Here is a 17,200-nt window from a genome sequence, read left to right as displayed (position 1 = left end):
AGTGGCCCATTAGATTCTGACTGAGAGGTAGTCGTATTTTCTAAATCTGTGGTAGTCACCTCACTGAACACCGAAGACCCGGCGGCAGGCCTAACCGAGACCTCGGTATCTGGTTTAGGTCTAGGCTGCCGGTCTTTGTCCTTGCGTTTTTTAAACATAGCGGTAGTCGAGGTTCCAACGACATAATGTAGTTGAATTTTCTGCCAAAATAATGTCGGGCGGTATCAGCCCGATGCTTAATAGTGCGTTTATTGAACCTAGCGCAAACCCGACAACCAGAAACGTCATGGTCTGGGCCTAGGCAAGGAATACAATAAGAATGAAAATCCTTATGAGGTATTTGCTTCCCACAAGAAATACAATTATTAACTTTGTCTGACATCGGTCTGAGGCAAGAAAAGTTTCCCCAACGGGGTACTTAGCTTTATAGAAGACTTTGGCTGAAATTCTGTTCGAAAATCTCAGGAGCTGGCCGACCGGCACTTGCGAACTGCTTCTGCTTCGGGCACCGCGCGGCAAGAAAGACGGAAGAAAATGGCGTCGGCTGCCTCTTTTATACACCTGCCGCACTGACGTCAGAGAAGAAGCGACGACAGCCGACACCAGACCAAGGCTTTGGAATTCAGGCAGGCTGCGGGACCGCCTGACGGCAGGATAACCCAAGTGTGATGACTGCAGCAGCATAGCACGATGAATATCTAGCCTGATCTGCAAGTCCATGGAACAGATTATCATGGGCCTCATTAACTAGAACATTGGCAACTTCCAAACACTTGATCCCACACAGTTTGGCTTTGTCAAGGGGAGATCATGTCTGCTAAATTTGGTCGACTTCTTAGACACAGTCACCAAAAGCCATGGATGAGGGGAAGACGGTGCACACTGCTTACCTTGACCTGGCCAAAGGCTTTGACACTATTCCCCACTCGGGCCTAACAGACAAACTCTCTCAACTAGGCATCTATCCATATGTTACCAGATAGGCAGCAAACTGGCTCAATGATAGAACCTATGTAGTCAAAATAGGGGAAGCCACCTCAAGCAGTAGACCCGTAACTAGTGGCGTACCCCAGGGTTCGGTCTTGGGGCCTCTGTTATTTGGAATACACTTTCCTGAGGTGCAGAACAAAACCAATGGGCTATGGCTGACCAAGTTTGCAGATGACAGTAAGCTGGGTGCTGTCATTAATTCTCCTAGTCATGTGGACATCCTCCAAGAGGGTCTCACTCAGACAAATGACTGGTGCCAGAAACATGGCCTCAAGATGAATACCAAAAAATGCATCATCATCCCCTTTGGGGAGAGTGACGTCCCCGCAAATTATAACATTAATAACATCCTAAACACGCAGTCGTGAGGGATTTGGGCACCCAGGTTGATTGCAATCTGAGTTTTGACCACCATGTTGCTTGCATTGTATGGAAAGCCTTCTACATGGTCCACCTCATAATTAAAGGTATCTCTCATCCAGGGACAAGGAGGTCATAACATCCCTGTATTCTTCCCTTATAGGGCCTACTATTGAGTACAACGCCTCTTTCGGCATGTACGTCGCAAAGCACATGCAGCAGCTGGAGAGACCACAGAGGTTCCTCACCAGGAGAATCCAGGGCCCCAAATGTCTACCATACACAGACAGGCTAAAAGCCATATCCCTCTACTCAGTTTCATACAGACTTCTCAGAGGTGACCTCTGTCATACAAGGTGATCACGGACCCCACCTTGACAGCAGTGATGCATATCCACAAGTCAAGCTCCACTCAAGTAACCCACATGAGTGGCCACAACCTGGTCTGTGACATCAACAAGACTTGTTGGCGGGACAGATTTATGTCCCAGAGACTCTCCCATCTATGGAGAGACTCCTTTGCCACATCAAGCAGAGTATCTCTTTACCCCTTTTTAAGCGCAGCATGGATAACTGGATGGGAAACAAAAAATATACCCCTGGGATCCCACCTGTGTCCCTGCTGGACAGGGGCATCTAGTACAGATTTGTCTAAACATGGACTAAGCTCTTGGCTAAGCTTATAAGGGCCTCGGAGCCAACAGCCTAGTAACCTCCTATGAATCATCTTTTACAGAAGACATTTCATGCAACAACTACATGATTTAACAGAGACAAACAGACATATTAAGATCAATGAAACAAACAGACTACAGAAAGTCAATAAGACCCAAAATGTTAGAATTTCGATAAAACAAATGAACACAATAATCAAGACTGTTCATAGAAATTCATGCAATATAACAGAAGTAAATAGGATATATTACTGTGCAGCTAAATTAATAACAGATAAAGTCTTATGACAAAACACAGGGCAGGAAAGGAAGGAGAAAAATCAAATGTCATCATGGAATTATCGAAAAGAGAACTATAAAGCAATTAAGACAAGTACTGTCACTGTTAGAAGAGTACAGAAGCAACAGGTCAACAAAAATACTTTGAAAGACAGACATGATAAAAGAAATGCCCAGTATCAGATCAGGATCCATGTACACTATTGCAAATAATAAACTAAAGATATCAGCAAATGCAGAAACAATTGAGATATGCAGATAAACATAAATATAAAGAAAAAGTACAAAATAAGCAATTTATTGATGACCCCATTTTATAGAGAATTGAAAAACAAGGCAAAAAGAATAGAAACCCCACTAAAAAAGAAGAAACAGGTACATTTTGGTGAAATATCTATGAAGATCCTGTGGAGCATAACAAAGATGCTGAATAGATAGAATAAGTAAAAGAAGAAGTTCAAATGTACAAAATATGAAATGGGATGAAGTAATGGCCAGAGAAATTGAAACAAAATTAAGAAACCCCCCTAAATGGAAAACCCCAGGCACAGATGCAGCACCTAACTTCTGGCTAAAAGTATTAATATCTTTACATGAAAATTTAGCCATGAGTAAGAACTATTCATATGCATACCCTGAACAGACAGCAACCTGGTTAACAATAGAAAAAAATAATACTATTCCTTAAGGGTGAACCTGCAAGCTATCCTAAAACCTATAGAGAAATAACTTGCCTTCTGACAATGTATAAACTATACACTGAAATTGATGCTGACAGAGTTTATAATCATTTAGAAAAAAATTCAATCATGCCAATAGTAACAAAAGAAATTCATACGGAACAAATGATTGTTTATTGTTAAATAAAGTCATAATGGAGAACTGTAAAAAGGGGAAGAATTTAAGTATGGAATGGACAGACTACAAAAAAGCATTTGACAGCATCCCACATTCATGGATAAAACAGTACTTACAAATGTACAAATATACCTACACTGATCGATTACATTACAGCAACCATGAAACAATGGCAAACCACCCTGCAGTTAAGTCATGATGAAGGACAAATTATTATTCCAGGGATAAAAAATTCAAAGGGGGATATTCCAGGGAGACTCTGTCACCACTGCTCTTCTGTCTTTCCCTTAACCCATTAAACTGTATACTTAACAGATTAGGCATGCTTACAATTTGGCATCCAAAAAACAATGAAGTGTAAAGACTTATCTTTTTTGGGATGATTTAAAACTGTAAAGTTCATCAGACGAGGAGCTGAAAGCACAGCTACAAGTGGTCAAAATATTCTAAGATGATATAAGAATGTAATTTGGTCTTGATAAATGTATAAAAGCAACCTTTAAAGCGGGAAACCTGCAGCACCAAGAAAATATCAGTCTGGGGCAGGAACGTGATATAAAAGAACTTGAGCAAGAGGGAGTGTATAAATAGTTGGGAACTGATGATGGATCAACAATAAAATATGAACAAATGCGAATAAAACTTAGTAAGGAATATTTTGACTAAAATTAATACTGAAACTAGCTCTGACATCTAGGAACAAAGTCCAAGCTATAAACTAATTTGCTTCTCCTGTTTTGGAGTGACTGTCTACCCCCAAAAGGTTCTGGATCAGTTGGACAGGAAAACAAGAAAAATGCTTCACACATATAAAACAATTTATTAAAATCAGTGTATACCAAGATGATATACTTCACATTCAGAAGGAGGTATGGGACTACTCAAAATTGATTACATGTACAGATCTACAATCGTAGGACTGCATACATATCTGCTGACCTCACAAGCTCCAAATACAGTGAAAGTTTTAAAACATGAGGAGAATAAGTCTAAGATAACTTCCATGCTTAGTTTAGTAGAAGGATATTAGTGTCAAGCACGAATGGAAATCAAACCAGAAGTAGATAAACATTAGGCAGCAACTGAATATGCCAAAAAACAAATTAAAGAATATAAGCTGAAAGATCAGATGAGAAGGAAAAAATGTGGAAAATGCATAAATATAGCAGCAAGTACAGAAACTCTTGGAACAACCTACTAAAAGACGAAAGTACAATATTGGTAGCCCAAGATAGTGGGCTATGCACACATTGGTTTACAAAGTCCATTAAACATGTGAGAGAAACGGACAAATGCAGGTTTTGTAAAACAGAATTGGAAACTATTGCACATCTTGTTGCTGGGTGTGATACACTAATGGCAGAAGGACTGTATACTGAAAGGCATACCAAATATGGCAAGACTGTTGCATTGCAGATCGTACAAATATTATAATACTGAAGTAGCTGAGAAGCACTGGACTCATGATCCACAAAGCATTATAGAAAATGAAGATGTTTACATCACATGGGATCACCCCCATTATCAACAGTTCAAAAAAATAGATGTGAGAAAAACAGATACAGTAGTCCAATGGAAAAAAAAAAAGACAAAAGTAGCACTTATCACTGAAACTGCTACATCCAATGACTACAGTGTCTTACATACTGAGAGACAAAGTCATAAAATACCAGGATTTTACACAGGTCTCAGAGATAAGTGCAGTGTGGAAGAATGATACCAAGACAGTTTCAACAATAGTAGGAGCAATAGGTCTTTAAAAAAAGAATTTACAATTGTACTTAGATGTGTTATCAGCCGAGGTGGTACGGCGGTAGCGTTGTTACCTCACAGCAAGAGGTTCTTCCGTTCGATGCTTGGCTTGGAAGTGCCTTCTGTGCGGAGTCTGCATGTCCTCCCCGCGGTTGGGTAGTGTTTGAAAGACATGCGTGCGTAAATGGGCATGCCTTAGTTGAAGGTTGGGCGTCGAGCTGGCACCTCGGCGTTTCGTAAAAATCTACTGCCAATCATTAGTGGACCAGAGTTCCGCTGTGGCGACCCCTTACTGGGAAAAAGCCGAAAGACAAACAACAACAACTTAGATGTGTTATCTATAATCCTGGGAACATTGCAGGTGCTGTGAAGAAAACTTCTGCTAACATCAAAGATTGAAACAATACTAACTTCATGAACTTTAATCATAGTTTGACTTCGGAATTGGGTCTATTCCTGTCATGGTATTAGAAACCCCAAAAGAACTGGAGAAATTAAACAGAGGCAAATACATGTCTATTCTTGTGAAATAAGATTCAGCGTGACGTAACATTATCACCAAAGTTTCTCCAAATGAAATTGATAAAGATGAAAAATAATGCAGCCATAGGCCAGTTCTTTAGAATGCCAGAAATGAAACTTGATATGAGTAGTTAAATAAAGCTGAACTTGACAGGCTACAATAAGGAAGGAAGGAATATGGGCAGAGATTTAGAAACAGCATAAAGAGGCACGGAATGCACTGCTGGGGAGAGGAATAAAATGCACAACAGAAGATGACATAGATACAACCTTCCTCAAAGCTACTCTAAATTATTCCACTGTAATTTAGTAAAGAAAACAGCTTTATGCTGAATCTGTTGCAGTGTTAACTTAGTTTCTGAAACTCACTCATGGTGAGTAGTAGCGTAACAGCTTGCTCCAAGGAGATTTATTGTTATTTGCAATTACAGTGTCATGGTTCCCAGCATTACAATGACAGTCCTCAAAATTTCAAATGGCACCTAGTACTGGTTAAAATGCACAAGTACTCCAGTAACCATGAAACCCAGAACATCTTGGATGTATACAAGTAGCCAGGCTAGAAAAATGTATTTGGTGCTGTTTTGTGACTTTGACATGCCTTAAAGTTGAAACCAATTCCCCTTGTTGACTACAATAAAGGACAAGATATGTAACCATTTCTTACCTGCTGTAGTGCAAGAGCAGTCATCCCTTTAACACTCTCAAACAAAGGCAACTTGGGCAAATCTCGCAAAAGCCACTGATAACCAGGTAGCAGGTCAGGTTCCTTAGAATCTTCTTCCATTAGCATCTCTCTCTCCTCACTTTCTCTTGGTCCACTTTCTGTCAGTACTAAAGACAGGCCCTGCCAGAAGAAGTAAATATTAGCCAATACCAAGAACATATTTAACAATATAGTACAAAGTACGAGTAAATCAATGAACTGGAAAAGGTTATTTATGTAGGCATCTCTCATATGCTTAGATATTTAAAAGAAAGTCAACAGGCTCTTACAAACGGCACTTTTACTAGTCTTCTCAGTTTTTAAAGCAGTCTTCTTAGAGTGATGCCCTATAGCTGTACACAATCAACACCACTACTGAACAATTGCCCTTAAAAGAAGGGACTGAAACCATTTTTCTCAAGTTGTTTGCTTAGCTGTAAAGTGGACTTGGAAGACATCACAAGCAGAGACCTACATTGCAAAGAAATGTTGTGATCAAGTCAATGGAGCTCTAGCAGCAAATGTGATCTAGTCAATGGAGTTCTAGCAGACTGAACTCAAAAAAAATAATTCCTGCTGACAAACAGCTCTAACTGCCAGAGAGTTATAGGGGGGGGGTATGTAAAGTACAATTGTTTAAGAACAAACCATAACAGCGGATGTCCTACTGATCACTGTTGCAGTACTCCTGATCTATGGGCTGTCACCACTTAAGTCCAGCTAGGATACAAAAGCTTTACCCTCCCTAGGTCATACGTCTGATGCATAACCTCACCTTGAATGCATAGGGCTATAAAGACAAACACACAAGCATGGATACTCAGATTATCTTCAGGCCAGCGGCCTGAAGACAGGTCAGCTAGGTGGGGTGTAGCTTGAATTGGTAAGAAAGTTTCCCCATACTTACACAAGAGAGCAAAAACTAGAGCAGAGGGGGAGAGACAACTAAAGATGGAAGTGAGTAAGAGAACTGGGAATGGAGGGTGGGATGGAATGCTGCAACAGTGATCAGTAGGAGATTTACTGTTATGTTAAGTTCTTACACAACTGTACTAAGTCCTGACTGAAATCACTGTTGCAGTATTCCTGGCATATGGGTGATTTCCAGAGCTGAAGGAGTAATAAAGGGTGATTGGCTATGGAGAAGAAGAATTGTCCAGCAGACCAGACAGAATGACCTAGCAAAGGCTGTCCTGGATAAAACATCAATTATGTACTGTTTGGTAAAAGTGTGTACAGAGGACAAAGTGGTTGCCTCCAAGATAGACCTGGAGTCTGTTCCTTTGTGAAAAGCTCCTGAGGAACCAACTGCCTTGTGGAATGTTTTAAGGCAGGAATGTCTAGAGAATATAAGACTGTTTCCCCTCTGTTCTGAGGAATGGGAAAGAAGGTGGGAAGATGAAGGCCTGAATGAGAGACCACTTTAAGCATGAAGGATGAGTTAGCCATGACAGTCACCCTGTCTCTGCGATAAATGAGAAAAGAGGGAACAGTCATGAGAGGTTGTAGCTCAGGAACTCTCCTAGCAAAGGTGAGGGCCAAGAGGAGGATGGTTTTCCAAGAACAGAATTTCAGAGAAGCAGAAGTAGTCAGCTCAAATGGAAGAAGAATAAACTTCTCTAGCAGAAAATAAAGATCCCAAGGAGGAGAGATGGGTTTCCTTGGGGGAGGTTAAGATGAAAAACTCCCCTGAGGAAAAGCTTTACCTCCAGCCTAGTCACAGATGGAATTAGACACTGATTGCAGACAAATGAGTTTTTATGGATGACCACAATAAACCTGATTGAAGAAGCTCACAGAGGTACTGCAGTACTGTAGGAACCTGTGCTAAGAGTGAATTCTGTGTTTACAGAACCAGAAAGCAAACCTTTTCTACTTAGATGTTTAAGATTTTCTTGTAGTAGATACTGTTGGACTTGCCCCACCTATTCAGAGAACATATTTCTTTGAGGGATTAATATCCTATCATCCATATGGTTAGGCTGAGGTACAGGTAGCTTTGTATGGAACAACAATCCTTTTTACTGAGTAATCAGGTCTGGCTGCTGAGGAATCCTCTAATAATTTCCTTTTGCTAGATGAAATAGCAGGGGAGATCAATGTTGTCTCAGCCAGAATGGAGTCAGTAAAAGGAGTATGGGTGTTTCCTTTTGTGCTTTGAGAAGAACTTTTGGAAGGACAGTCAGAGGAGGGAAGGCATAGAACGTCCATGTCCACTAGAAAGAGAAGGCATCTGTCCTCCAGGCTGTGGGACAAGGGTCCCTGGTGCAGTACTGGGGGAGCTGATGGTTGCTTGGTGAGCCAAGAGGTCTAACTGTGAAGTACCACACTGAAGTGTGATGTTGTGGAAGACTTCTCTGTTCAAGGACCACTCATGGGAGTCCTCCAGGGAGCAACTATAACAAAACAGAGAAATTTGTTATAGGATCTCCATACAGAACACACCATTGCCTTAATTTTAGAAAACTCTCCTGACTAGAATTACCTCAACTACTTGCTTACAAGCAGCTCAACATGGCCCACAAAGTACTCTATCACCCTGACAAAACTTATACTCTCCTGGATATACTTCATCCATATTCCAACCAATGTTCACTTTGCTCTACAAATAAAGCAATATTACAAGTTATGAACAAGAACAGGAAACCTCGTAGTTTCACACTTTTATTCACAAACTTGAGCACATAAGTCCAAGTATCATGGACTTCATCAGAATAAAACAACCATCTCAAAACTTGTTTAAATTTTACAAAACTTAAAAAGTACAAGCCCACACATTCAAAATAACCTATCACAAAACCTCACTAATTAAAAAGTCACACTGTTTAAGAGTCTCCCACCAAGTTACATTTAACTCTTGCAGTACTGATGCATAACTAAAACATATAACAAGCTTTTAGTCTTAAGAAACTACTTAAAGAAACATGGTCATTAAGGGCCCATAAAGACAGAATAACTCAGCATTTCTATGACATCAGAAAAATGGACACTAAAAATGCATTATTCAGACATATTTGTGAAAATAAAGACCATGTATTTAAATTTTGTATTATTGACCAAAGTGATTTGGGTCCCGGGGGGGGGGCCTGAATCAGATTATCTAGAATATTACGAATTACAGCGGATTTTACAAAGTAATGCTGTAACATACCCAAATCCTAATGACCATGTTTCTTTAAGTAGTTCTTTAAGAAGTTTCTTAAGACTAAAAGCTTGCTATATGTTTCAGTTATGCATCAGTACTGCAAGAGTTAAATGTAACTTGGTGGGAAACTCTTAAACAATGTGACTTTTTAGTTAGTGAGGGTTTGTGATGGGTTATTTTGAATGTGTGGTTGCACTTTTTAAGTGTTCTAATATTTAAAACAAGTTTTGAGATGGCTGTTTTATTCTGATGAAGTCCGTGATACCTGGACAAAAGCACTCAAGTTTGTGAATAAAAGTGTAAAGCTAAGAGGTTTCCTGTTCTTGTTCTTGGTTGGAATTATTACAAGTTATGAAAACAGCAAATAATGCTGGAGACATTCTATACTCATTCCACATAGCTAAAGCCTGGAATTTGCTACCTTATACCATTAGAGTCAACACCAACACAATTCAAAAAACTACTTAAAAATTATCTCACTGATGCATGTCTCTGTTCATGTAATACTCCAGACTAACCATGATTATTCACATCTCTCCTTTCTAGACTTTAAGCTTCATCTACAGAAGTATCAACTGCTAATGCTTTCCATGGAATAATTTCTCTGAACCCTATGCTCATATTAGCCATCTTTAAATACAGATTGAATCCTATGCTCTTTTAGCTACCTGTAAACACTCATGGTCATAAAACCTATTGTATTAATTCACTCTGCTAATTGAAGCTATCCTAACTTTGATTATCACAGTGATATTCCAGCCTTAAAATGTTAAAACACATCTATCACTATTTGCCTAGCAAAACTCAGTCAATTTGACCTCACTACCAGCCACTGTATTATATTTTCATATCTTGACAAGTAAACTACGTCTTGTATCATTATAATTTTTTTATTTTTATCTTGTCGTCAAACTTTTAATGCATGTATTTTTCCTACTATGTGGAGCTTTATCTGATGCGATATGTAAGCTATTTTATGTATCATTACATAATTTTATTTCCTTCTCAAAAAACTTTTATTGCATGCATTTTTATTATGTGGAGCGTTTCTCCTCGGGCCTCCACAGAAAATGGGTACTGCCCAGTCGGACTTTCCCATAAACAAATGTAAAACAAATAAATAAAACCATAAGCAGTCTGCTAGCACACTGTCCTGAGTGGAGATGTATGTGGCTGCGAGTGTGATGTTCAATTGTATTGCCAAATTCCATGCATCCTGTGCTAACTTGCAAAGTTGGTAAGACCTGGTACCTCCCTGTTTGTTTATATACCACATGACTGTGGTGTTATCTGTATACACAGAGTGGTCCGGATCTCCAAACATGGGCAAACATCTGAAGAGCTTGCAGAAAAGCTCTCATTTCTTTAGGAAATGGGGCTGCCATTTCTCCTGCGTTTGGTGTGATACTGTCCTAGCTCCCCACACACTATCCAAGGTGTCTGTGTGAACCTGTTGAAGACGAGGACGTGTGAAAGGTAATCCCGGGTTGAGAATGACCTGTCCTTTCCACCACATAAACTCTTTCTTGAAAATGGAGGAGGCAAAAAAGATATTTCATATGCAAGTCCTTGTATGAAATCTGCCTACCACACTTGTACTAACCCCTTCTAGCTGACATCTACAAATTTAACAAACTATCGAAAGATAAAAAGGAAGGCTCCCCAACAGGGAAATTATCTGGACAAATGAAGGCAACAAAGCTATGAACAACCAAACAACGAACAGTCTGATGAATGCATGACCTGCATTTGGGCTGACGGCGAGACATTCTCGAGTATCCACACTAGTACATTTGTCGTTTTACCCTTACATATACAAGCTGAGGTCAAGCGTGTGACACACACCCAAGGGAAGGTAGAACTTTAGTAGCCTGACTGGACGTCAGCGGTGATAACCCATATGTCAGGAATATTGCAACAGTGATTTCAGTCAGTACATCTAACATATATTCATCAAAGAATTGCTCATTCATTACACTCCAAAACAATAGTGAACACTAAAACATAACCAAGCAAGGAGGAGGATACTTCCTTCGTAAAGTCTAGGAGAATGCACCTAGACAACTCTGCCCATCAAAGTCTTATGTGCACCAGGAACCCTTGTCCCACAGCCAGGGGGGCAGATGCAAAAGAGTCTTGAAGAGTGGAAGACGTAAGTGTGGTACTTCAAAACAGGGGGAAGTAAGAAAAATCCAGTGAACTAAAATTCAACAGTCAATGTTCCTATCTATTTTATAACCTCTATCCCTTCTACACAATAAACACTTCTACCACACCTCCTCAGTTTCCTTTCTACCTTAGTCCCCACTTTATATTTAAATTTCCTTCTGACTTTCCCACTTTATCCACCTCCTTCAAATACTCTCAGCCATGCTGTTATAACTCGGTTTTATGTCACTAAGTACCCTATATTCTTACCACCACTATCCTTGACTCATCAGCTATATAATCTCTTTCTTCTTCTTCTAGCTTTAATTACTCTCTACCAGCAATGTAAGCAACATAAGCTCAGATGATTTAAATTCAGAATGCTATATTCATTAACTGTAAGAAAACACTTACAAGAAGGTTCAAGGACATTTGTTAATCCAGATGAAATCAGAAATGCCATAGAGTAAAGGAGGGCAGAGACCATGAAATAGTGGCATAAGCAGCATTCAATGAACTACTGGGAGAGGATAATATCTGGAACAAGCCATCAATTAAGGACATTCACTAAAGAATCCTCAAAAACTATAAGCAGATTTGGAACTTGTATGACACTGTCATTACAAACTAAGACTGAAAGTGAATATTACTACCCCTGAAGGAAATAGGTTATGTTCTGGTAAAAAGGGTTGGCTTAAATGTAATTTGCATTTGATTATTTAATAAAAGAGACTGGAACTTGACATTCACAGATGGGGGAGATAGAAAGGGAAAACAGTAGGATACAGTATACTACAGTTGAGAAGAATACCAAATACTTATTAAAATCATTTGGGTTATTAGACTATTAGGATTTACAGAGTATCAATGAAGAGGAAAAAGGCTTCACATATTACAATCACAAATGGAAATCGTCGTCTAGAATCATTAAAGCCTTTATATTAAAGGATCATAGGGCCCTAGTAAGTGCAAATAGAGTAGGTCTAATATAGCTCTCTGACCTCTCATACACACTGACAACATTAGAAGGAAGCTCAGGAAATGTTGTAGACAGACAATGGCAATTTGATGGATACTTGTTGGACATGGAGAACTATGTGAAGTGGTTAAATGGCATAGTGGAGAAGTTCCTTCTCACCAAGGGAGACGTTTTGGCTGAAGAACAGGATAAAATTAAAAGGTGTGATAAGCCCTCTTTACCCCAGGGCAGTAACGAAGGAGCTTCAATCTTCAATGCTGTCTCAGGTAAAGGAATGTCACAAAAAGAATGGATAGAAGTACACAATTTCCACTAAGAGTACACCAGGAACAGGCTACAAACCTGGGACTGGACTATATGCTTCACTCCAGGTCCCCAAATGAGTCTTCACACTAACCACTACAGAGCACTGAGACCCAGTTCTAGGTATTGGACGGACACACACACACACACACACACACTTGCAAGTCTGATATTCACACATGCACACACTCTTGGTGGCACATATTTACCTGCTGTTTCTTTGAACAAATTACAAGGTAATGGCTGCCACCAGTCAGATACCACCATACCCTTCAAAAGTGCTGTTCAATTATATTGGGTACAATAGACAGTGATACAAATGGCAGCATGTAACCCAAACAGTAAGGCTTTTCAGAGTGGCTCCGGTGTTATCACAATAAGCATAAACACTTTCCAGCTATTAAAACTATTCACTGAATAACCAGCCACAATGAGAGACAGTAAATATTTAATAATAAATAAAAGAATTTAAAACATAAACACTGACTAATTCTAATAAACAGAGTTTCACACACAGGAAATATGAAAATAACACTGTAGGACAGTATTCACACTAATTTTAGAAAACCTATAACTAACTAGCTGTAGTTCCCTGACTATCTGAAGATTAACTGTCCCTACCTAATCTAAACAACTCAGCAAGGGAAGATTATACTCTTACTTCTGCAAGACAAGAGGAGGAATTATGTCTACACTCCAGGCTGTTGTCTGTCCTCAGCAAATGGAACAACTAGTGTGGAAGACAACTGAATAACTCTGGAAACAACTGAACTACTACTGCTACACAACTACAACTGAATATTAACTGACACAGAACCTGCTTTTAAAGCAGGTTTTTATAAGTAACAGGAGCCGCTATGATAATTCTATTCTCTCATACGAGACTTTGAAAACTAAACAAAAAGTGACATCACATTGTACAGGTAATCCAAAATTAGGCACCAGAGACCAGCAGTTCCAACACACAAGTAATTTAATGTTCAAACACAGCAAAAGGAACACACATCCACATATAACATAAATACTGAAAAAAACACTTCCCCTTAGGTTTTTGTCTCATAGAACGTCATCAGATGGGCCCATCTAATGACGTTCTATGAGACGAAAACCTAAGGGGAAGTGTTTTTATCAGCGTTTATGTTATATGTGGATGTGTGTTCCTTTTGCTGTGTTTGAACATTAAATTACTTGTGTGTTGGAACTGCTGGTCTCTGGTGCCTAATTTTGGATTACCTGTACAATTCTCCCATATAAAGCTCCCTTTTCACAAGGCAACCAAGACATGTTTAAACATTTTTTGAATCTAGAAAAATACTTCACTTCTATGAGTCAACTGCATCCAAAATATCATGCTTTCTCCATTATTTACAAACAGCTATTAAAAAAATCAACATCCCAAACTTACTTTTGTATTCTGCATTAGTCTGATAACGAGATTTAAACATATTACACTATTAGAACATGGACAATCTACCTGACTAGCCACTCCTCAAAAGAACAAAGGATGCTAAACTCCAGAAGTCATGATGGATGTCAGTCCTTCTTCAGCAAAAGTCCCAAGTTAGTGTTACCGCAACTGTGAACAATGCAAAAGATATATAGCATTCAATTTATAACAGCATCCTCACTACTGGCTAAAAGGAAAAATACCCAAAGTTAGAACTCTAACTCACTTTTTAAAGGGTATTCCAATCACATAATAATTTGCTTTGTCAAAGGCAGATCATGCCTTTTAAACTTGGTTGACTTCTTCGAAACAGTCACCAAAGCCATTGAAGGCAGTCCATACAGCCTACCTCGATCTGGCTAAGGCGATACAATACCCCACTGGGTATCATTGAAAAACTCATCAGCTTAAATGTTAACCCATACATCACAAGATGGGTTGCAAACTGGCTGAGTGACAGAACCCACAGGGTCAGAGTTGCTGGCGCCATGTCAGACTCAAAACCTGTCACAAGTGGTGTCCCACAGGGCTCAGTCCTGGGCCCACTCTTGTTTGGCATCTACTTTTCCGTACAAGCAAACACAGGAGGGTTATGGCTGACAAAGTTTGCAGATGACTGCAAAGTGATCTCCATACTAGAAAACACATCTGACACAGATATCTTTAAGAATGGTCTCACAAAAACGGATAACTGGTGCCAGAGCCACGGCCTGAAGTTAAATGCCAAAAATGCATAGTCATACCCTTTGGGAAAAACAAGGTTACCCCTAGCTACCAAATAGGTGGCAATCCACTGAGCACAGAAGAAGTTATCAGGGACCTGGGGACCCAGGTTGATAGTAGTCTGTCATTCGACACCCATGTAGCTAAAGTAGTTAGGAAGACTTTCTACATTGCCCACCTTATCATGAAGGGATTCTCATCTAGATCAAGGGAGGTCATAGTCTCCCTTTACTCATCACTCATCAGACCAATGATTGAGTACAATGCCCCATTTGGGATGTATCTGACCCGACACCTGCAGCAGCTGGAGAGGCCACAAAAGTTCCTCACCAAAAGGATAAAGGGTCTCAAAATCTGTCCTATGCTGCCCGACTGAAAGAACTCCAGCTCTATTCAGTCACTTACCGCTTGCTCAGAGGTGACCTTTGCCTAACATACAAGGCCATGTCAAACCCAGATTTGATGAATATGCTTCACCTCAAAAATCTAGATCCATCAGAGCCACAAGGGCGGAGACTTAAACCTCGACCCGGCTATTAATAGGGGTGCTGGAGGGATAGATTCATTACCCAAAGACTCCCTATGCTGTGGAACAAAATCCCGTACATGTGAGGCAGAGCAGGCCTTGTTCAAGAGAAATCTTGACCAATGGATGGGAGATCGCAGATATACCCCAGGGATTACCTCAGTGTCACTGCTCGACAGAGGCACAGCAAAATAATGGGTATAGTTCCCCATACTAAAGGGGTGGCGAGTAAACAAAAAATATGGCTAGGCTTGTAAATGCCCTCGGGCAGATAGCCTAGTATAAACCTATGAACCTATGAACCTATAAGATTTTACATTTAAGACTACTCAACTATTAAAATTGTGCTTACCTACTATTACAGACTACTTTCCAATCAATACAACAAAAACCCCAGTCAATACTATGTTGGTTAGCCATATTCTTTTTTTTTTTTTTTTAACTAAGTAGTAGGATGCTCTTTCAGCATTAAAGGTCAAAAATGCTCCCTAATAAGACTGCCTTTAACGAACATAGTTAACGATATTAACATCATTCTGTCACATTTCAAACAAAAATCCTCCTAGTTTCAATAGTCTGAAGCACTACTTTTTCAATTAGCAATCTATAATCTCCAATAAAATACGGTGACCAACCCAGTCATTCTAGACATATTACTATGTTTTCTTGGACAAATGTCTTCAGTATAAAAGTACTTTCAGTTACTAATATATTCAAATTGATGCCTTTCTTTTTCCTACCCACAGAAAATGTAGTCAAACAGCCTCTTTGAATAATTTATACACATCATGCAAGTCCTACCGTAGTCACCACTGTCTCTCACTTGCTGAACTGGGCTGGCTTGAACTCCCTCACCTCCTTCAATGGTATCAACTCTCACTCGCCCACAAACTAGTAAATCATCCACTAAATGTCCCATCCCTCCAGCATCTACTCCAACCCTATTGCACCACCAGACCACTAAGATCCAGCAACAAAAATTTGCAGATCACTAAAGCCAATAACTCTGCTGGTGAAGCACTATTCTCTTGCATCATAGCCAAATTATGGAACCCCCTCCCACCCACAATTACCTCCATACCATCATGCACCCACTTCAAAACTTTACTAAAAGCGCACCTACAAACATGCTGGCTATGCCCTTGCAACTCCCACTCTAATATCACCCACCCCATCCAACCACTACCTTTCTTTCCACTCCACTAACTACCTTGATTATAGCAAGCTCAGATGCTCATAAGCCACTACTTATTATACAGCAGGAACTTCTTCTTGTAACATTTGTTAATGTCTGTTATGTACTTCACAGATAAAGATTCTAGTTGTCTACTGATGTACTATGTTCTTCATCTGTAAATATGTTGCAAGTAATTGCTATGTAAATTGTTAATCGCTATGTAATCCAATGTAACTACTGTCGGTTTATTTTAACTGTGGAGCTTTTCTCCCCGGACCTCCGCTGAAAATGGACCTACGTCCAGTCGGACACTCCCAGTCAACAAATATAAATAAATAAATAAATACATAATTTCTACATATATTCCAGATGCTTCCATCTACATTTACCATAACCATCGCTAATATTCTTTACTTATAAAGTACAGTTTTGTACCTACCATAAATGTAGATGTTCGAGTGTTCACACTGCTGCAGTCATCACACTTGGGGTTATCCTGCCGTCAGGCGGTCCCGCAGTCGGCCCGAGTTCCAAAGTCTTGGTCCGGTGTCGGTTGCTGTTGCTTCTTCCCTGACATCAGTGCACCAGGGGTATATAAGAGGCATCCAACG

The 17,200-nt window shown here is 39.7% G+C and overlaps 1 protein-coding gene across 3 annotated transcripts in view; it reads right to left on the bottom strand.

Moving 5' to 3' along the window:
• The window catches only part of INTS1 (integrator complex subunit 1), a 2,399,836-nt gene that overhangs the window by 1,115,815 nt on the left and 1,266,821 nt on the right, over positions 1-17,200 (bottom strand). For all 3 annotated transcript variants that reach the window (XM_044089756.1, XM_044089757.1, XM_044089758.1), the window contains exon 23: positions 6,103-6,282. In XM_044089756.1, the coding sequence (XP_043945691.1) occupies positions 6,103-6,282 (180 nt within the window). The remainder of the gene's footprint in view (positions 1-6,102; positions 6,283-17,200) is intronic.

This window comes from Protopterus annectens, chromosome 12.part0, assembly GCF_019279795.1.
Source record: "Protopterus annectens isolate FY-2018-M chromosome 12.part0, PAN1.0, whole genome shotgun sequence".
NCBI classification, from domain to species: Eukaryota; Metazoa; Chordata; order Ceratodontiformes; family Protopteridae; genus Protopterus; species Protopterus annectens.
Note: the sequence above shows the minus strand (reverse complement) of the source record. Positions and strands in the feature narration are given on the sequence as shown.